Consider the following 21,776-nt stretch of genomic DNA (forward strand, 5'->3'; position numbering starts at 1 on the left):
ATAGGAATTTCTTTGTCAACCGAGACCTATGTGCTCCCAATCACTCACAGAAAATTAGGGCTTCAAGATTCGTTACAACCAACGAGATCTCCAAGAGGCATATATGAGGAACCATGTCTAATGGAGATAATAACAATGTTATTCTCCAAGCGCTTTTTGTCTACTTCAGACTTCAGACACACGCCATTTTCCATCTGATCCTTGCCCCGACACAGACCATCAAACCATCCGTGGGTGGCACCTAAGTACAGCACACCACTGGATATTACATCGTACAAGAATCGTACTACTGTAAAATAATTGGGCAACGCGTCATACGTACGTGAATTAGTTCCGTTTATTATGCTAGCACTGTCGGATTGAAGTAGATTTTCCCGTTGAAGTAGTAGCGCCAACATTGTTTGCTTTATTTAGAGTGAAGAAATCTGAGATTATCCCTCCTTGATAGTGGCGCTGTCGATGCCAATGAACGCGACCGCGAGTGCCTATATAACGGCTACTCCGAGAGTGCATTCCCAAAACATACACTTGTAAGTATGGCACGCCTCTACTTACCTGTAATTGCTGTGCAGCTGCTCTTGCTCGTCGCCGGTGTGGCCGGCGGGCCGTGGCAGGAGTTTCTCCGCCCGCAGTCCGATAAGGAGAAGGATGTCGTTGGGACGAGGTGGGCCGTCCTCATCGCCGGCTCCAAAGGTTTCGAAAACTACCGGCACCAGGTAATTAATTAAGTTGACGATTTTTCCGAGGGTTTTTCTGAAGAGGTTTGTGCTGCAGTCCGACAAATCAACGACCCATTCAGTGATAATGTTAAAAAAAAAAAACCCATTCAGTGACTCGAGTGAAAAGCTGAAAATAACTGTTAGCACATCACGTACGTCATGTCGTCCTCTGTTTGTGGTCAGGCGGACGTGTGCCATGCGTATCAAATCATGAAGAAAGGCGGGTTAAGAGATGAGAACATTGTTGTCTTCATGTACGATGACATCGCCAACAACTCCGCCAACCCCAGGCCCGGGGTCATCATCAACAATCCCAACGGCAGCGACGTGTACGCCGGAGTTCCAAAGGTACGTGAATGAGCCGGAGTCCCGCCGTCCTCTTGCACCTCTGTTGCTAGTATATCACCTAATCAAGAATGTGGGATGCAGGATTACACCGGGAAGGATGTGAATGTGAAGAACTTCCTAGCCGTCCTGCTCGGCAACAACTCGGCGCTCACCGGCGGCAGCGGCAAGGTCGTCAATAGCAGCCAGGACGACCACATTTTTGTGTATTACTCCGACGATGGCGGTCCAGGGGTGCTTGGTATTTGACTCCTGCAGTACATTCTTCTCCCCTTTTGGTGATCCCATGCAGTGTTACCCTAGGCGAGGCGACTGAAGCTAAACTGTTGGACAGGTATGCCAATCGATGAGGATGAGAGGCTGTATGCCAATGACTTGGTGACAACTCTTGAGAAGAAGCACGCTGCCGGAACGTACAAGAGCCTGGTATTCTATGTAGAGGCGGCTGAATCCGGGAGCATATTCGAGGGCCTCCTGCCGGCCAACATCAGCGTCTACGCCACCACAGCCTCTAACGCGGTAATGGGCAGCTGGACCGCCTACTGCCCAGGCGAGGCCCCTCCAGAGTTCACGACCTGCCTGGGTGATCTCTACAGCGTCGCGTGGATGGAGGACAGCGATGCGCATAGCCTTGGTAACGAGTCCCTCGAGCTGCAGTACGAGAAGGTAAGTTTCACTTCCATGTCCATCATCCATCATCGGTGCCGAGGGAGATGCAACGCATGGTTGCTGATCTATGCTGAACAATCGACCAGGTGAAGAATAGGGCCCACTTGTCACCTGTGATGCAGTACGGTGATCTGGCTCTGAATGCTCAGAACCTCTCCGTGTTCATGGGCTCCTCCAATCCTGCCAACCACAGCGCCACGGTCGGTGACACAGATAATTCACTCAGGCAGCTTTCCCCTGCCGTGAAACAGCGTGATGCCGGTCTTCTTTACTTCTGGCATAAGGTTGGCATTTCAGTAATGTAAAAGACATTTCCATGAACATATAGAAAAGAAAATTAATCTGACGAGACAATCTGCGTGGGATTTGAAGTACCGGAAATCGTCCGAGGGAATGCCCGAGAAAAGCGAGGCACGGAAGGAACTGATGGAGGTGATGGCGCATAGGTCTCAGGTGGATAACAACGTCGAGCTCATCGGCGGCAGCCTTTTCGGCACAGAGGAAGGTCCCCAAGTTCTCAATGTCGTACGCCCGCCCGGCCAGCCTCTGGTTGATGACTGGGACTGCCTCAAGTCTATGGTGAGTGTTATGTGAAATCGGTTATGGTATTCGTACAAACACAACAGTGAGATAACAACCCTATAAATTTTGTGCTGTCAACATCTTTAATTTTGCTGCAACTGCGGACAATTTATGCCGAGACTGGATGTTTTTCTCCCTCACCTGTGAAGGTACGCGGCTTTGAGGAGCAATGTGGGTTACTGCGACAGTATGGAATGAAGCATACACGGGCATTTGCCAACATGTGCAACGCCGGCATTGGGGCCGAGGCCATGCGCAAGGCCGCGTCCAAGGCCTGCACAACTGCTACTCCTGCGTTCTGAGTCGTAATAAGGAATAATGGATTGGTTTGCTTGTTTGTTTTCACAGCAATAACTGATCCACTCAAGAAAAGTGGCCAACCAATCCTGAAATAAAGAGTTACTTTGAAGGAGTATCTATTTAAGCTTGTCGTGCAAGTCCTTCTCTTTCGGTCACAATTTTTTTAAGGGAAAGTAGGGACTTTATTCAAGAGAAAATAAAGGTACAAAATCTTGCTGGTTGATCAGCCACATGTGGCGCCGCAAAGGTTGACAGAGTGCACTCCTAGCTACCAAATGGGTGTTGAATATATAAGAAAATATCCATATGAAATAATCCGTACAAGTAATTGATAAATCATGACTACGAAAATAACAAATAAACTAATCGTGCAGACTAGTAAGGTAGATGAACAGATCACATCTGAACAAGACAAACCGATCGCATCTACCATAAAAACTAGAAGAAGAAACTCTAACAGAAACTGAAAGAGAAAAGACAAGATCACATACTTCGCAGCAACGTCGTTGTCGCCCATGTTGAGGTTGCCGAAGAAGTCACTGAGGTCCGGGAAGAAGTTGTCGGTATGGAGGAACTAGTCGTCCAATAACGACGTCGTGATGCCAGTAGTCACGCCGGAGCGCTCCCCAAACACCTGATTGCCCCTCACCCATACAGGTTCACAAGAGGCAGGGTTCCGGAGGCCTACTGTCCCAGCAGTCGGTGCACGCCGACGGACGGGATGAGAAAGAAGAAGGCGGTGGCGCAATGAACTGGAAACAGGTAGTCGCGCCTGGCCCATGTACTGGCGCCTCGTTGCCTCGTTTGCTCCGCCCTTCCGCCTATTTACTCCTCGTATCGGGAAAACCCCAGGAACGAGAGCCTCCATCCACGAAAAGTTCCGACGCCGCCCTCAACCGAAACCCTAGTTCGGGAGTGTTCTGAAGTCCATCCTGGCACCCTGCGGAGAGGGAAAGCATCACCGACGTCCTCTACACCGCCATGTCTTCATCCGAGGTGATGCGTGAGTAGTCCTCCACGGGACCATGGGTCCATAGCAGTAGCTAGATGGATGTCCTCTCCTTGTTGTGCTTCATGTATAGATCTTGTGAGCTGCCTAACATGATCAAGATCATCTATTTGTAATTGCTACGTATTGGTTTGATGTGGATACGATTTATAGAGAGATTGCTTTGGTTGAGATTATATATTATGTTATTATGATCTTGCATGCTCTCCGTTCCTAGTAGATGCTCTGACCAAGTAGATGCTAGCGACTCCAAGAGGGAGTATTTATGCTCGATAGTGGGTTCATGCCTCTATTTAACCATGGAAAGTGACCTTGTTCTCTACGGTTGTAGATGTGTTGTTGCTACTAGGGAGAAAACAGCGGTGTTCTATTCAAGGGTAGTTTCATCATTCACTTTACACACATTGCTTAAAGCGACAGTCCATTGCTTGCAACTTAATACTGGAGGGTGTCGTGGATGCAATCCTGAAGGTGGATTATTAGACATAGATGCAGTTTGATTACGGTCTATGTATATTGTTGTAATGCCCGCATACTTCCATAGCATGTGTTCTGCACCAACAATTAGCGTAGAATCTCTGTTTCTCAATTGGCTATCTGTAATTTTTTTACCCAGCATATTTATTTTATTAGGGAGGCGTCTCTAGTGAACTGTGGACCCCGGTCCTTCTTCTTTTAATTGCAATCTTCTACAGCATTTTCGTGTTCTGTTCTCTGCAAAAAATTCTTCTTCCACACGGTTCGTTTAATCCTTTGTTTTCTGCAAAACCAGTGAGCTTGACAACCTCGCTGAAAGTTGGGGACAAAATACTTGGTTGTTTGTGTGCAGATCTCCACGTTGCTGCTGATGCCGGCAGTGCGCCCTGCCACGAGATGGTTCGCAACACCTCGGGAGAGAACGTTTTTCTCCTACTGGTCGAAAAACCTTGGTTTCTTACTGAGAGAAAACTTCCTTCTGTGCTTATCATACCTTCCTCTTGGGGTTTCACTCAACGTTGCGCATGAATTCTCCTTCATCAACTCCACACTCAGCAATAGCATAATGACATCTAGATTACAAAGCTCATGGTCCCATAAAGATCACACCATGGGAGAGAGAGATAAACCACATAGCTACAGGTATACCCTCAGTCTCAGGGGAGAACTACTCACTCCTCATCGTAGGAGTAAGCAACAACGATGAATATGGCTCCGGGGGCAATTTCCCATCCCGGCAGCGTGCCGGGACAGATAATTCTATCCACCAGATCTTCTCTGGACGATGGCGGCCGCGACGGAACTTTTCGTGGATGGAGGCTTGTATATCCAGGGTTTTCCCGAGAAGATGTATAAATAGGCGGAGGATTTAGGTCGGTGGCGTTCCTAGTAGCCCCCACCTACCCTAGGCGCGGGCCAGGTCCAAGCCGCCTGTAGGGGTGGTTTGGGCGCCCTGATGCGCCTCTTCGACCCCCCTTCGGACTTCATCTTCGTTTCGGTAAAATATTGAGTTCGGCTTTTGTTTCGTCCAATTCCGAGAATATTTCCTGTACAATGTTTCTGAAATACAAAAACAACAGAAAATAGGGAACTTGCACTATGACATCTTGTTAATAGGTTAGTGCTGGAAATCATGTAAAAGTGCAACAAAGTGTAAGCAAAACATATATGAATTGGTGTAAAATAAGCATGAAGCATAAAAAATTATAGATACATTTGAGACGTATCAGTGGGCATTAACGCCGCCGTTGAAGATGAGCAGCAGTGCTGAAGACGAGCAGGCATGCATTAACTCCGCGCGACCCGACGTGGAAGGAGAGCAGGGCGAGCAGCTTTTGACCGCTGCTGAAGACGAGCATGCGCGCATTAACGCGAAAGCAACTCGACGGGTGCGGAAGGCGATGCTGTGAGGAAGACGACTCGGCGGACGCTTACGGGGTTGGTCCACGGCCATGCAGGCGTTTCCCACGGATTCTTCCCACGTCTTTCCCGCCAACACGTGGCGCGCCGGTGCCCCCGCTAGACTCCCTTTCTACTGGGTTCGTCCTGGGGGGATGCAAAGTTGAGCCACGCGGGCGGAAAATCAATTTTGAGAGCCGCGACGGGGGTGGATTTTAGGCTCCGGTGCCCCCCAAAGGTCTATATGGGGCCTTTTGGGAGGGCGAGTGGAGATGCTCTTACAGAAACTACTACGGGCTAACGTGCCACGATTTTCTCTTGTACCCTCCTTGATGTTGTCTATAAAAAAAATCCGCAGCAATAACCTATAAGTTTGTTGCTTCTTTTCCTTCTTTTTTATTTTTCGTTTTTTCTTCATTCTTGTATTCTTTTCTTCATTTTTATTATTTTTTGGTTTCTTTTCTTTTCCACTTCTTTTTCTTAGTTTGACTTCGTGTGGTTCGTTAAGTTAGTTTTCTTTTCAACTTTTTTCGTTTATTTATTATATTATTCATCCTATGTGTCTCAGCGAGTATAATATTTGTTACTCATATGTGTTTCACCGACAAGATTTTATTTCCTTGTAATTTTGATTTGGTCCTCACACTTAATAATCATGTTTCCCAAGAAGACGGGATTTGTTTTGCGGACGCAATATTCTTGCTCCTTACGTAAACGTGATGTGTTCGTTGGATGCAATTTTGTTGTTCCGAGAGATGAGATGTGTTTTTCGGACGCAATATTCTTGTTCCCCAAATAAAATAGATGCATTTCTCGGACACAATACCACAATATTCTTATTCCCCGAGTAGACAAGATGTGTTCCTTGGGCGTAATATTCTTGTTTCCTGAATATACGATTTATGCCATGAGTCTCCGTGTGTGTTTTTCTTCGTCTACATGTGATTTGTTCCACGGGGAAAAATTGCATTCCTCATATAAATTCAATTTGTTCCACTGGTCTAAAATATTTTTCCTCGTGTAAATACGATTTAGTCCAAGAGGCTAGAATGTTTGCTTGTTCCCCACAACATATGGTGTTGTTCCTTGTATAACTCAAAGTTACTCCCCACTATAAATGAGTTTATTCCGCTCAACCTATATGGTTGTTCCTCACTGAAAATGGTTTTGTTCCCCTGAAACTATGGGATGTTCATCATTTGCCTCCATGTTATTCCACAGTTCAAATTGTGTATTGTTCCCCGCAACCAAAGGTGTTCTTCCTTATATAACTCGGCCCTCGCTATATATGGATTTGTTCTCCTCAACCTATTTAGTGGTTCCTCATATCCTTCAAAGTTGTTCCTTAATGCAAATGGTTTTGTTCCCTTGAAAGCATGGGATTGTTCCTCATTTGCATGCAAGTTCTCCATAGTTCAAATTGTTTTTATGTTCCCCCATAACCTGTGGTGTTGTTCGTTGTATAACTCAAAGTTATTCCTCATTATATATGGGTTTGTTCCCCTCAACCTGTTTCGTTGTTCCTCATGTACCTCAACTTGCTCCTTAATGCAAATGGTTTTGTTCCCTTAAAAATATGGGATTGTGCCTCATTTTCCTACAAGTTGATCCATAGTTCAAATTGTTTTTATGTTCCCCACAACCTATGGTGTTGTTCCTCACTATATATGGGTTTGTTCCCCTCAACCTATTTGGTTGTTCCTCATATACCTCAAAGTTGTTCCTTAGCGCAAATGGTTTTGTTCCCCTGGAACTATGGCATTGTTCCTTACATTGCTCCATGTAGTTTCTCATTATAAATGTGTTTGTTCCCATCAACATATGGAGTGTTGTTCTTCATGTGCTCCATGTTGTTACTCTTTCTGAATAGTTTTATTCCCTTTCAACCTATGAGGTTGTTCCTCATACACCTTCAAGTTGTTTCTCATTATAAATGTGTTTGTCCCCCTCAACACTCGGTGTTGTTCCTAATATGCTTAATGTTGTTCCTTGTTACAAATGCTTTTGTTTCCCTCAACATATGTTTCATTCCTTATATGGCTCCAAGTAGTTCCTCATTATATTTTGATCCCCTCAACCTATTAACTTGTTATGCATATATCTCCAAGTTGTTCCTCTGACTCATAGATGATAATTGTTCCTTTGATGCTACCTTTTTATTCCTTGTGCACGAGATTTGTTCTTCGGACGTGAAATTTTTGTTCACTACTTGAACGGCATTGTTCCTGGGGCACAAAATGTTATTGCCTTTTTAGATGAGATTTGTTCCGCGGATCCTACATGTTTGTTCCCCGTGTAGACGAGATTTGTTCCTCGAACGCGAAATTTTGTTTCTCAGACGGTACATGTTTGTTCCCTATGTAGACGAGATTTGTTCCTCGGACACGAACTTTTGTTTTCTATGTAGAAAAGATTTATGTTCCTCAGACGCTACATGTTTGTTCCCTGTGTAGACGAGATTTTTTCGTATTACGACGAGATTTGTTCCACGGGAAGTGTTTTGGTGGTCAAGCTTTGTTAGATAGAGTAGTCAAAGGCTAGACTACCTTTATTCAATAAGTAGTCACACATCGTTCAATGCGAGCCTAGTATGACTTTCCTTTTTCAAAATCATGACGTGCCTCCTTAATTTGTCGACCTCATTATCATTAGAAAAAGAAAGAACTTAGCTGCGAGCTGTAGGACCTGGAACCGAAGCCACAATGTTGCATATGCACACTGTGGCTAGATTGGCAGTAGCACGTGGGCCGACAGGCTAGCGAACGGCCACGTTCAACCGGGGTTGCACCATTCTTTTAGTCCCACACCGAAAGTTTACAGAGATTTTCACCTATTTATATACCGATCAGTGTCCAAACTGATACAAGCGACCCATACAATATTGAAAAGCCCAAAAAAACCAAGTAACACGCAAAGTCCAAGCGAAAGAAGGAAGCCTTCAGGAAAACATAATTTGGGCCGACGAACGAAAGCCCAATTAGTTATCGTTGAGCGAAACGGTAGATAGGGCTTGCGCGAGCACTAGCGAGGAGGACCCCTATTTTCCTCTCAATGCGGCCCCGATCATCCAGGCCGACTGAAGCAATCACACGCTAGGCCATGCCTATTTAGCAGGGTGGATGTCTTCGGTTTTTATGTTGTTGTTCTCTATTTTCTTCTCGTTTTCTTTGTTTTTTTGCTAGTTGTTTCGTATTTTTTGGCCAACTTTTAAATTGTTTTTTTGAATATTTTACATTTTTAATGAGTTTTAGTTTTGAACTTTTTTCTAGTTCGAACTTTTTTCAAGTTAGAAGATATATTGATTTTGATTTTTTTAAGTTTGAACTTTAAAAAATTGAACATTTTTCAGGTTTAAATAAATTTTCATTTCTGAACAGATTTTAGTTTGAACAAAATTTTAAAAATTGAACCTTTTTCAATTTTGAACATTTTAAAGTATGAACTTTTTAAAATTTTAAACATTTTAAAGTTTGAACTTTTTATTTTGAATATTTTTTATTTGAACTATTTGAAAATTGAACATTTGTCAAGTTTAAACAAATATTAAAATGTAAACATAAACAAAATAGAGAAACCCCATTACCTTTTTTGTTGGGCCCCATTGGAGCGGCCATGTATCATTGGCTTTAGCTCCTCGGACGCTCGGTCCCGCTTTGAGTTGAGTAGCACCCCCCTATAGAATGGTTGTTGTGTTAGAGCATCCCCAGCCGTTGGGCTCCCCAGGCCGAAATCCGGCGTTATTTAGCGCCGGATGGATGTATTTTGTGGCCTGGGGAGGCCCATTTTTCCAGCCGCGAGCCCATGGTCGCCTTCTGACGCGCACTCACCGCGTGCATAGCGACGGCGCAGTCACCGGGAAGGGAAATCGTCGGAGTTCCCTCGACGCATTGAACCGCAGCGAAGTGGTCTGGAGAGCCGAAACGACTCGTCGGGAACGGTCGAAGTGGCCTCGATGCGAGAACCGCCGTAATGGAGCACGAACTCCGCGGAAGAGCAACCGCCGCTCTCTTCGTCGAGAGACCTACATATACGGTTTCCGACGGCCGACGCCATTCATCTGTTCTCTCCTCACCATCCTCCGTCAACCATGAGCGATCTCTCTTGGCCATCGGACACCGACAGCGAGGGGAAGCCGCCTGGATGGCGCCATTGGTGGGATAAAGCTGCATCGTCCAGCAGCGACGATTCCCCCCCGCCGGCCAGCGAGGACGAATGGGATGACGACGAGGAGGACGAGGAGGAGGACGAAGAGGCCAAGGAGCAGGCCGAGGAAGAGGCCGAGGAAAAGGAGGAGGAGCAGCAGGAGGAGGACGACGAAGAGGCTGAGGACACTGACGAGGAGGAGGACTCAACTTCCTCCGACGAGGAGGTGACGAGCCGGAAGCGTCGCCGCCACGACGATGAGGCGGGGCCATGTAGGAAGAAGAAGTAGTTTAAGTTTGTTTTAAAGTTTTTATATGTAATTATATTCGAAATATATATAATCTATCTATGTTGCACCACTTGAGAGTTCAAAGCTTTCGTTCGACGAGGGTATTGCCGTAGATCGGGAAGACGAGGGTATTGCCGTAGATCGGGAAGACGAGGGTATTGCCGTACAAACCCAGGCCATTGTCGCCGACAAGTTGGGGCCACGCGCGCTTTCGTTTCGTCCGGACTCCCCGAGCGCTCCCCGGGGGGCCGGGGATGGCGTGGGCTCGCCGGATGGATGAAGGGCCAAATCCGGACGAAAACGAGGAACCGGGGGCGCGACTGGGCCGAATTACGCCGTCCGGATGGAAAAAACGCTCGCCGGGGGCCTGTTCGGGGGGACGAGTGGAGATGCTCTTATATACGGAGCCAAAACCTACTCGAGGAGCAAAGTTGGCAGCCATTTAAGGTATCTCCGTTCTTTCCCATTAAATTTTTCATCTTTCATTTTCCCATTTTTGGGTTATTTTTCATGGAGAGTGGATTTTGTACACTCAAGCATGGGCATGGGTGTTTCCGTCACCGTCCATTATGTTTTGAGGTTCGGATAAAAAGAGGAGAGAGAAATAAATGTTTCCATCTACCATGGTGCGCACGTATCTAAAAAAAATGGATGGTGACGGAAATGTAGGGTTCGTTGCATGGAAAACAAAAAACTATACCGCAAAGACGAATAAATCCAATATCCAATCTATGGAAATATAATCTATGAGCTCAAAGCAACCAGATAGATGAGAAACTAACCCTCGAAGATCCAAAGCCTTAACGAGATCTGATCTCGTGGTTGATGAAGGGGTTCCTTCCGGTGCTGCAATCCGACAGCACTTCCGTACTCAGTCACACGTACGGTGTCGATGAAGACCTTTCTCTCCCCATTCCAGTGGTCAGCTGAGGTAGTAGATCCCCTCGGAGTACCAGCAGCACGACGGCGTGGTGGTGGTGGTGGTGGTGGTGGAGGAGAACTTCCCGCAGGGCTTCGCCAAGCCTGCATAGGAAGGAGGAGGGAGAGGGGTGGCGGCTAGGATTGGAGGGAAGTGGTGGGCTGTGCCCCTGCCCCTCCCCTCATTGTATAGGGGGAGGGTCGGCTAGGGCTGCCTTGGCCCCTCCTCCAAGCCCTAGGGCCGGCACACACACTACACCACAGCGCTAGATTCCCAACTGACTTTGGTCGGCAAAAGATAGTATCGTTGACAGAATGTTGGTCGGCAAAGCTCTTGTCGAACAGTCGGTTGGAAAAAAAAATGTACAGGATGACGGATTGTTGGTCGGAAATATGTGGCCGTCAGATGATCCGTCGGTAAACAATGCCGACCAACCATGGGTCATTAAGTGGACCGATGCGCCAACATTTGGTCCAATACGCGCGAGGCGAAAAATTTAGCGCCAACATCTGGCCCAAAGCGCGCCCAAGTTTCATTTCGCACAGTGTAAAGTGTCCACACCCGCGCATATGAACCCTAAATCCCCAAATTCATGGGCTCGGAGCTCTCCCGGCCGCCTCTCCATCACGCGTGCCGGTGGCGGCGCTATCCTTCCGGCCACTCCGCCGCCATCCACCACCGGCACATCCTCTCTCGCACCAGCCTCTCCTTAATCCCACAGCAGATCCAACAACCCCAACCAAATCCCTAAGCCGTAGATCTTCATCATCTATTCACCACCGGCACCCAACAGGAGAGGAAGGCGTCACGTGCAGGTGATGACCCCGTTCCTGCAACTACTGGTTCCAGATTTAGTTGGTTGTTATTATGAATTTGCAAAGTTAATTAGCTAACTAGCAGGGGTCTGGGCATCCTCGGTGACTGTGATAAATTAGCTCGAGTTGTTTATTCGTGATACAGATTCCACCGTGGCCATTTATGTGACCCTGCTAGTTCGTTTGTTGTAGATCAAGGAAGGTGTGACTAGCTTTCTTCTCAGCATCTCTCATGATGTTAAAAGTCACTAGTACTTGCTATCAGGGTCAGGTCCTGGGTTATTGACTGACTGCGCATACATGGTGTTGAATTAATTCATCGCGCTATTATTTGCTGCTCATTTCACTTTCGTTGCAGATTTCTTTTGAAAATTTATGCTCCAATCCCTTAGTCTTCATATTTGGTTCATGTCTGATTTCTCCACCTGTTAAGTATTATTTCTTGGCAAAGGCTGTGCTTAGCAGCTGAATCTGACTGATGCATGCCAGTATGTATCATGTTCATGTAGGCATATAGCCTGCTATGCTAGATTCCTTACTATCTGAATCCCGATGTTAGATTGCTAACTAGCATGATTATACTGCCTAATGTGATGCGTGTATGTGTGCTTGGGCTGAACAGTCGGATAGATGCATGTGTGTATCCAATATGCCTAGTTACCTACTCATCATTTTTTAAGTTAGAAGATCTTTGTATTTAGAAATTATGGTTCTCTTAATATATACTACTACTTAAGGTACGCGTGTTTGCATGGCGTCTGATTACAAATTCCCTAGCTACAGGGGAGAACAAAAGAAAGCGGACATATGTGTGCTTTGTGGTATGGAACGCGAGGATACATATCACACATTTTGCAGGTGTCCGTTGGCTCGAGAGCTTTGGGCAGCAATGCGGGAGATCTGGCCGCTGAAGGAGCACATCACCAACACAGGCCAGGAGTGGCTTTTCCATGCTCTGGACCAAGCAAATGAGCAGGAAAGACTGATGATGCTCATGACCTTCTGGCGCATATGGCATGTAAGGAATGAAGTGGTTCATCAGAAGGCAGCCCCGCCTGTTGATGCCTCAAGGAGATTCTTGCGAAGCTATGTGGACTCGCTGTTGGTGATTCAACATGATCCCAATGTTGATTCAGTTAAGGGGAAGACGCCGATTGTCTATGATCATATGCAAGGCATCACTGGTGGAAAAAAGGGCTTTGGTCGCGGTTGGCAACTGCCATTAGTCGCGGTGGCGCAACCGCGACCAAAGCAGCGCGACTAAAGGCCCCCCCCTTTAGTCGCGGTTCCTTACGAACCGCGACTAAAGGCCCGTCCACGTGGGCCGCAGGCGAGCGCCAGGGCGGAGGACCTTTAGTCGCGGTTCTTCTGGCCAACCGCGACTAAAGGCCTCCGCAGGGTTTAGGGTTTTAGCCCCCCTCCCCCTAAATCTGGTTTCTTTTTAATTTGTATTGTTTTATTTCTTTTGGGTTTTAATTTTGAAGGAGTTTCACATATTCTACGGTACTGTATACATACATACATATGAATGTACAATTTCAAACAAATTTGAAATTAGAACCAAAAAGAATTCAAGAGGAATATACAATATATATTCAATATCGGATGACCATATACAATTTTGAACAAGTTAGTTACAAATTCTGGTGCATATAAAGTTCTACGTCATCGTAATAGTGTTCTCCTCTAGGATCGATGACTTCCCTCGCCAACCATCTAGCTAGTTCCTCTTGAAGTGGTCGGAAGCGAGCTTCTGGACTAAGCGTCTTCCGGAGGTTATTCCTCAGGATGTTGTTCTCACACGTCTGGTCCCGCTCATTGCAGTATCTCCGGATCCTCTCACAAACATAGTATCCACATAGATTGGTCCCCGGTGGCTGAATATCCCCAGTCGTCCGCACTGCCATTTTAAAATGTAGCTCTTTTTTGAATTCACCGACCTTGGTATCTACGAACCGTCTCCAAACCCTACGAGGCAAAGAAAATAAAATAAACAAGAGAGTTATTAATTAGTTACTTGATATTAGGAAATGATGAACGAAATAGGCCGATCGATATAGAGCGCAAATGAATGAAAATAATTACTTTTGCATCATTTTTCTCATGTCGCCCCAAAGCGCCGGATCCATATTCAGAGAGTCGTGGACGAGAACTGAGGAGGTCTGAACTTTAATTACCATAAGAATCCAGTGGAACCTGCGGACACGATACATGCACAGTCATGCATAACTCATCGATTAGCCACATACCATGCATGGAGTAAACAAAAGAGAATGTGCTCAAGACAGAAACACTCACCCAAAATGGTAAGGAAATAGAATATCACTTTTCTGTTGCTGTTTTCTAATAAACCGCCACAGGTCATCCTCCACGTCGGCGGGTGGTGTTCTAACACATGTGAATTAACGATGTGTGGGTCAATGAACCCAACATCATGGATGTTCCTTATTCGCATTTCCCGCTTCTTCATTCTCGCATAATAGCGTACACAACAAGATAGTTAGGACAAGTGCAGGCAATGAACGAGATGGGGTAGAAATTAATAAATCACTTACGTAACGTAGCAACCGATGATAGATTTGTCGAGGTCGCGCAGATTGAACAGCTGGAACAATTCACTCAGTATGAATTTGTACCCGGTAATGTTTGAAGTGATGCTCATATCTAACTTCCGCATAGATATACTCTTTGGCGTTTTTATGTTTTATGTAACCCTTGTACCAATTTAGCAGACCTTTCATTTGTCGAGGTAGATCCTCTTCTGCGCAGCTCGACGAGAGGGCCATTCTTCACATATGTAAATACTACGTCCTTCATTGGCGCCTCATCAAGGCCTAGCAAAGGCACGAAGAGTGATACCTAACTCGGCCGCTTGTTCTCTCGGCACTCGTTACAGTCAATCCATGTGCTGCCGCAGCTGCTATGATATCGGGGGCATCCGGATCGGCGGCTTGCACTATGAGCGGGGCGATCGATTGTTTACTTTGTTCCCCGAGCTGGGCAACTTCTTTCCCCTTTTCTAATTTTGACTCGGCCTCGTCCTCCAAGGCTTTCTTCTCCGCCAACTCTTGGTTCCTCTTGAACGCGAGTGCTTGCCTACGAAGTTCACGTAAATAGTCGTCAGGCAGATTCTTCGCGGCTTGGGACGGTGTGTTCAAAAATGACTTAGCCCACCGCTTTTGCTTGTCGAATATACCGGCTTGGGCTCGCCCTCTCTTTTCTTCTTGCACTCCTCCTTCCATTTCTCATGCCGAGCAGCCACGGCCGCTGCATTTTCCTCGACACTAAGTTCCCAAGGCCTCGGGATGAGAGGCTTCTGATGGCTCGGTATCTTTGTTTTCTTAGGTACATAAGGGTCCGGGTTAATAACCCGGGACTGCTTCGCTTCTTCGCCGGAGGTGGATTGGGGGCGGTGTCTGACGATCACCCGCCGGACGAGGACTAGGGGGCGGCGTCTGCTTACCCGCCGGACGAGGACTGGGGGGCGGCGTCGGCTGACGTGAAGGAGGTGTATTAGGTGAAGCACCACCACCACCGCCGCCACCGCCACCGTCACCGCCACCGCCACCGCCACCGCCACCACCACCACCGTAGGGGGGTGGACTTGTTGGCGCCTCGCCTGGAAACTTGATAAACTTCTTCTGCCATAGAATGAACTGGCGCTTGACATCTCCAAGTCTTTTCACCCCTTCAGGTGTAGCAATGTCAATGTCCAGGTCCTCAAACCCTTGGACTATCTCCTCCACCGTCACACGAGCATAGCCATCTTGAATGGGGTTGTTGTGGTGGAGTGCTCCAGGTGGCAAAGCACTGCCGATGGCTACCTTCATGGACATGTTCCCGATAGGATAATACAGATGACATGCTTTCATCTCCTTTATATCGTCCACGGGGTAGCGAGGAGGCTCCGGTGCAGTAATTTCGATCGTCGGTGCACCAGCCGGTGAGGCCTCCGTGGAAGCCACGCTGCTTCTTCTCCGCTGCTGGCTTCCGAGATCCATTGGATGATCTTCAGCATGCTGCGCCCGAGCTGCATCTCTTTCGGCGACTAGTACACTCACGATTTTCTTCATCACATCCATTTCCGTTACCAACTTCGCCACAACATCTGCATCCCGATCCATCTTTCTCTTACGGCTTCTGTAACCGTACGGGTCATCGTTCTGGGGGAACCCTATTTTCCACGGAATGGGCCCCATGCCTCGTATACGTCCTCCGTGTTCAGGATTCCCGAGGGCTTTTGTCAGGGCGTCGTTCTCTCTGTTGAACCTGATCCTCCCCTCTTGAGCCTCCCTCATTGCCTCAATAAGCTTTTGGGTGGGTGTAATTATTTTGCCCTGATAAACACACTCCCCGTCTCCGGTTCAGCGATCCCCCATGCCCGTACCACCAGCTTTTGGCCCTTGGGTCCCATCCCTCCGTACCTGGACGGATTCCTCGCGCCCTCAGCTCGTTCTCCATCTTCTCCCACTTAGGCTGCCAAAAGCGATACCCTCCTGGCCCCATTTTATGATTGTACTCCTTCTTGGCGCATTTTCCTTATTTTTTTTCGATAGTTCAAGGAACTGCTCCAATTTCTTTTGCTTCACAAATTCTGGCCAATCATGTTGCAGTTTCTCATATTGTCCTTTGAAATCCGGAGTCTTGCCCTGGTTGACAAAGTCATGGGCTAGATTTTGCTTGTATTTCCGGAATGCGTTGGCCATCCTAGAAAGAGCGAACTGTTTGACTAGCTTGCGCCTCTCCTTGTTTTCCGCAATCTTGTTACCCTCCTCATCGTATTTGCGGTATTCCGGAGGTAGAACGAAATGTTCCATAAGCTTGTTGAAGCAATCTTTTTTTTCTCTCTTATCGACAAAAGTGAAACCAACACGTGCCTTCTTTGGCTCATTCCACTCCTGGCGGGTGATCGAGACGTTGTCTCTAACAACGGCTCCGCATTGGCTGACAAACTTGGTGGCGTTCTTGCTGGGCTCCAGCGGCCTGCCGGTTGCTTCGTCGACAACATCGATGGTGCATGTTTCTCCTGCTTTCATCGTCTTGGTTGCGCCACGCTTTGACGACGTACTCGATTTTTTCGACGATCCGGCCGAGGGCTAAAATAAGAAAGAGAGTCGCGCGCGTTAGTACACACACATTTATTCAAATCAGTTAGTTTGTATCACCAGACGCTCAATATGTATATATATATACCTCGGCGCCGGAGGTGGTTGCTACTTCCAATTGAAGATCGTCGTTTATCGACGTTTCTTCGGCATCATCTGCTTGCTGACGGCGCCCTTCATCTTCACACTCAAGGTTCAGATAAGAAGAGATATCATCTTCTTCTTCTCCGGTCGGCACATATGGAATATCGCCTTTTATGATGCCGAACATATGGTCTTCAGCGTCCGGATCATAGTTGTCCAGAATCGGGTCAGCTCTATCGTCCGCCATATGTCGATCTCTGAAAACATGTAGTCAAAACAAATTAATTGTGTATATGCATTATATATCACATCTCTTCTACATATAAAGAGAGAGGGCGACGAGGGAGGCGAGAGGGGGGGCGTAGTGACCGCGTGACCGAGAGACCGGTGGCGGTGGCGAAAGGGCGGTGGCGAAAGGGCGGTGGCGGTGCCGAGGACACATAACCCTCGCCGCCCCCTCTCGATCCCAAAATAAAATAATTCTTGTTAATTAATTTAATTTTTTTGTTAAGTTAAAATTTTGTTAAGTCTAAATTTTGTTAAGTAAAATTTTTCTTAAGTCAAAATTTTGTTAAGTAAATTTTTTGTTAAGTTAAAATTTTGTTATGTCAAAATTTTGTTAAGTCAAGATTTTGTTAAGTCAAAAATTTGTTAAGTAAATTTTTTGTTAAGTTAAATTTTTGTTATGTCAAAATTTTGTTTTTAGATAATATAAGCTAGCTCAAAGAGCCCGATTTTAAGTTAATAAAGTTATCGACCGGCTAAGGTCTTAACGGTGTTTGTTTACACAAACTTCAACACATTTAAAAGAAAAGTTAATTAATTACTTAGCACTATTGTAATTAACAAATTTTAAGTTTACAAAAATTTAAGTTAACAAAATTTTAGATTTACAATTTTGATTAACAAATTGTGAGTTAATTAAAAAAAAAAGGGTCGGCCTCTCCTTCCGGCCTCTCTCTCTCTCAACGCGCGCGCCGGCCGGCGGCACTGCAACGCGACGGCCGGCGGGGGTCACTCGCGCGGCGCGCGTACGTCCTCTCTCTCTCAACGGCGAGCGGCGGCGGCGACGACGTACGGTGCGTGCGACACGGTGGCGCGGCCGGCCGGTGCCGCGCGGTCACGCGCGGCGGCGGTCAACGCGCGCACGGCGGCGCGCTGGGTCGTTTTGGGACACGGCGCGGCGCCGGCGGTCACGGCGGACGACGGAAAGATACACGGCGGCGCGGCGCGGCGGGACGTACGGCGAGAGAGAGGCGGTTGCGCGGGACGACGACGGAGGCGGCGTCGTTAGCGCAGGCGGCGTCGTCGAGGGCGAGCGGCGGCAGCCTGGCGGTTTCGAGGAGGAAGAAGGAACTGACCGCGCTCGCGCGCCGCGCGATATTTATAGGGAGGCACCTTTAGTCGCGGTTGGTGTGGCCAACCGCGACTAAAGGGTACCCTTTAGTCGCCGGTGGCCACACCCCTTTAGTCGCGGTTGGCCACACCAACCGCGACTAAAGGGTCTTTTCATGGATTTGAGCGGTTCCGCGGAAAGACCCTTTAGTCGCGGTTGGTGTGGCCAACCGCGACTAAAGGTCTTTTTCAAATTTCTTTTCAATTTTCTTTTCAATTCAAAATGTTAAAAATACAAATAATATATCAAAAAATCAGAAAAACAAAACTAATTCAATTCAAAATCTTAAAAATACAAATAATATATCAAAAAATTTAGAAAAAATAAAACTAATTCATTTCAAAATGTTAAAAATACAAATAATATATCAAAAAATTCAGAAAAATAGAACTAATTCAATTCAAAATGTTGAAAATACAAATAATATACCAAAAAAATCAGAAAAATAAAACTAATTCAATTCAAAATGTTAATAATACAAATAATATATCAAAAAATTCAGAAAAATAAAACTAATTCAATTCAAAATCTTAAAAATACAAATAATATACCAAAAAATTCATAAAAATAAAACTAATTCAATTCAAAATTTTAAAAATACAAATTATCAAAAATTCATAAAAATAAAACTAATTCAATTCAAAAGTTCGTTGGCCCCCTCTTCCCGCCTCTTTCCGCCGACCCCCTCTTCCCTCCTCGTCTTCCCGCCATTTCTTCCCTGTCTTCCCGCCTCTTTCTTCCCGCCAATTGTTTCCCGCCAATTTCTTCCGGCCTCTTTCTTCCCGCCAATTTTTTCCCGCCAATTTCTTCCCGCCACTTTCTCCCCGCCTCTTTCTTCCCGCCTCCTGTCTTCCCGCTCCCATTTTTCCCGCCATTTGTCACTACATATAGGTAGCCCGGCTTGGCCAGCATTATCATCTCTACAATCTCTCATCACTTTCTCATGGCTTCCACCGCACCCACTCTAACCTACCAGCAGGTGGAGGAGCTTTGCGCCTCGAACTACCCTTGCCCTCCGGGCTACCGCGTCCCTGCCGGGCCGGAGCCTAAGCGCCGGCGGCGTGCCGGTCCCTCCCGTCCCTCGTGTACTGCGCGCCGGCGGCCATCACGAACCACTACTACCTCGACCTCACGCCGGAGCAGCGGATGAATCCCCGCTGGCATCCCGATAACCAGCATACTTGGGACGCCTTCTTCATCAATCGGCGTGAGAGGGCGCTCGCCAGGTATGAGGAGGACGGTCTGCCTCCTGGAAACTTCCACGAGGCCGGCCGTCGGCTATGGTGGTACGGCCGGACTCTGCAGAGCGTCATGGACTACATCACGGCCGGCGATATCCCCCGCCCGCGCTACCCTCGATTCGAGCCACGAGCGCCGCCCGACGACAGCGACGAAAGCAGCGACGACGACGCCGGCAACTTAGAAGGCGACGACTACCAGTACAACGGCGGCGGCTATGAAGACTACGAGTATGCATATTATACGCCTAGGCAGGAGTATGACTAAATCACTCCAAATTTCATGTATGCAGGAGTATGACTTAGTCACTCCAAATTTCCTATATGCAGGAGTATGACTTAGTCACTCCAAATTTCATGTATGCAGGAGTATGACTTAGTCACTCCAAATTTCCTATATGCAGGAGTATGACTTAGTCACTCCAAATTTCATGTATGCAGGAGTATGACTTAGTCACTCCAAATTTCATGTATCATCGGTGCTATCTCGAGTCAATTGAATCATTCGAAAATGGACACCAAACACATCACGGGTAATATAATTCACATGATTCATTCAACAAAGTTTGGTACAATAAATTATTACACATCATTTCTTCCCTTGTGTCCCTGCTTGCTTACGATTGTGCCGTATCCATGGAGCATCCTCATCATTTAACTTAATGCTTGGGTCGGTGTTCACTTTGAAGGGCGGAATTTCAGCAAACATATTATAATCTTCTGACATGTCTGTCTTGTCCTCCACTCCCACGATGTTTCTTTTCCCTGAAAGAACAATGTGGCGCTTTGGATCATCGCATGATGTACTGATCGTTTTCTTATCTTTCCGTTTCCTCGGTTTGCTACTCATGTCCTTCACATAGAAAACCTGAGCGACATCTTTCGCTAGGACGAATGGTTCGTCAAGGTAACCAAGATTGTTGAAATCCACCATTGTCATTCCGTATTGCTGGTCCACCTTTACCCCACCTCCCGTTAGGTTGAACCATTTGCACTGAACAAAGGGACCCTAAAGGAGGGTCTATAGTCAAGTTCCCATATCTCCTCTATGTAACCATAATATGTGACCTTTTGCCCATTCTCGGTTGCTGCATCAAAGCGGACACCACTGTTTTGGTTGGTGCTCTTTTTATCTTGGGCGATCGTGTAAAATGTATTCCCATTTATCTCGTACCCTTGGAAAGTCGTTATAGTCGAAGATGGTGTCTTGGTCAACATGTACACTGATCTACAACCTTATTGTCACTCATTAAATGTTTTCTCAACCAACTGCCGAAAGTCTCCATGTGGGCCTTCCTAATCCAGGATTCGGGCTTCCTGTGGTTGTCCGAGCGTAAAATATTCTTGTGTTTCTCAAAGTACGGAGCCACCAAGCTGGAATTGGTCGAACCGTGTGGTGTGCTTCAGTCGTAGAATGGCCGTCCATACATATCATTGATTTCCTTCCGATCGTGCCTTTTCCACTTAGTCTCCCCTCGTGCCGCGATTGAGGAAGACCAATCGGCTTAAGGTCAGGAACAAAGTCAACACAAAACTCAATTACCTCCTCATTTCCATAGCCCTTGGCGATGCTTCCTTCGGCCTAGCACGGTTACGAACATATTTCTTTAATACTCCCATGAACCTCTCGAAGGGGAACATATTGTGTAGAAATACAGACCGAGAATGGAAATCTCATCGACTAGGTGAACCAGGAGGTGCGTCATAATATTGAAGAAGGATGGCGGGAACACCAACTCGAAACCGACAAGACATTGGATCACATCGTTCGTAACCGTGGTAGAACTTCTCGGATTGATTACCTTCTCGAGAGATTGCATTGAGGAATGCACATAGCTTCACAATGGCTACTCGAACATTTTCCGGCAGAGCCCCCTCAAAGCAATCGGAAGCAATTGCGTCATAATCACGTGGCGGTCGTGAGACTTCAGGTTTTGGAACTTTTTCTCCGCCATGTTTATTATTCCCTTTATATTGGACGAGAATCCCGACGGGACCTTCATACTGCTCAGGCATTCAAAAAAGATGACCTTCTCTTCTTTGGTCGTAGCGTAGCCGGCACGACCTTGAAACCGTTCCGGATGCCGGTCATCGTGGTCTTTCAAACTTTGCTGGTCCTGCCGTGCTTCCTTTGTATCATTTGACTTCCCATACACGCCCAAGAAGCTTAGGATGTTCACGCAAATATTCTTCGTAACGTGCATCACGTCGATTGCAGAGCGGACTTCTAGGACTTTCCAATATTCTAGCTCCCGTAATATAGATTTCTTCTTCCACATGGCTACGTG

The 21,776-nt window shown here is 46.8% G+C and overlaps 1 protein-coding gene across 1 annotated transcript; it reads left to right on the forward strand.

The window, feature by feature from the left end:
* The first annotated feature begins 536 nt into the window (after positions 1 to 536).
* Positions 537 to 2,682, forward strand: LOC127309726 (vacuolar-processing enzyme-like). The gene is made up of 7 exons (XM_051340468.2): positions 537 to 716; positions 903 to 1,067; positions 1,149 to 1,305; positions 1,399 to 1,730; positions 1,820 to 2,017; positions 2,106 to 2,312; positions 2,465 to 2,682. The coding sequence occupies exons 1-7, from the start codon at positions 537 to 539 to the stop codon at positions 2,615 to 2,617; spliced, it is 1,392 nt and encodes a 463-aa protein (XP_051196428.1). The 3' UTR covers positions 2,618 to 2,682.
* The last annotated feature ends 19,094 nt before the right edge of the window (positions 2,683 to 21,776 follow it).

The sequence above is a fragment of the Lolium perenne genome, chromosome 6 (genome assembly GCF_019359855.2).
Source record: "Lolium perenne isolate Kyuss_39 chromosome 6, Kyuss_2.0, whole genome shotgun sequence".
Classification (NCBI taxonomy): Eukaryota; Viridiplantae; Streptophyta; class Magnoliopsida; order Poales; family Poaceae; genus Lolium; species Lolium perenne.

What these genes read in the sequence shown, in the direction of transcription:
- LOC127309726 (XM_051340468.2), top strand. Translation starts at nt 537, where the DNA reads ATGGCACGCCTCTACTTACCTGTAATTGCTGTGCAGCTGCTCTTGCTC. An exon ending in TCGAGCTGCAGTACGAGAAG is followed by an intron (nt 1,731 to 1,819) that starts GTAAGTTTCACT and finishes ACAATCGACCAG; the next exon opens with GTGAAGAATAGGGCCCACTT. An exon ending in TTCTTTACTTCTGGCATAAG is followed by an intron (nt 2,018 to 2,105) that starts GTTGGCATTTCA and finishes TGGGATTTGAAG; the next exon opens with TACCGGAAATCGTCCGAGGG.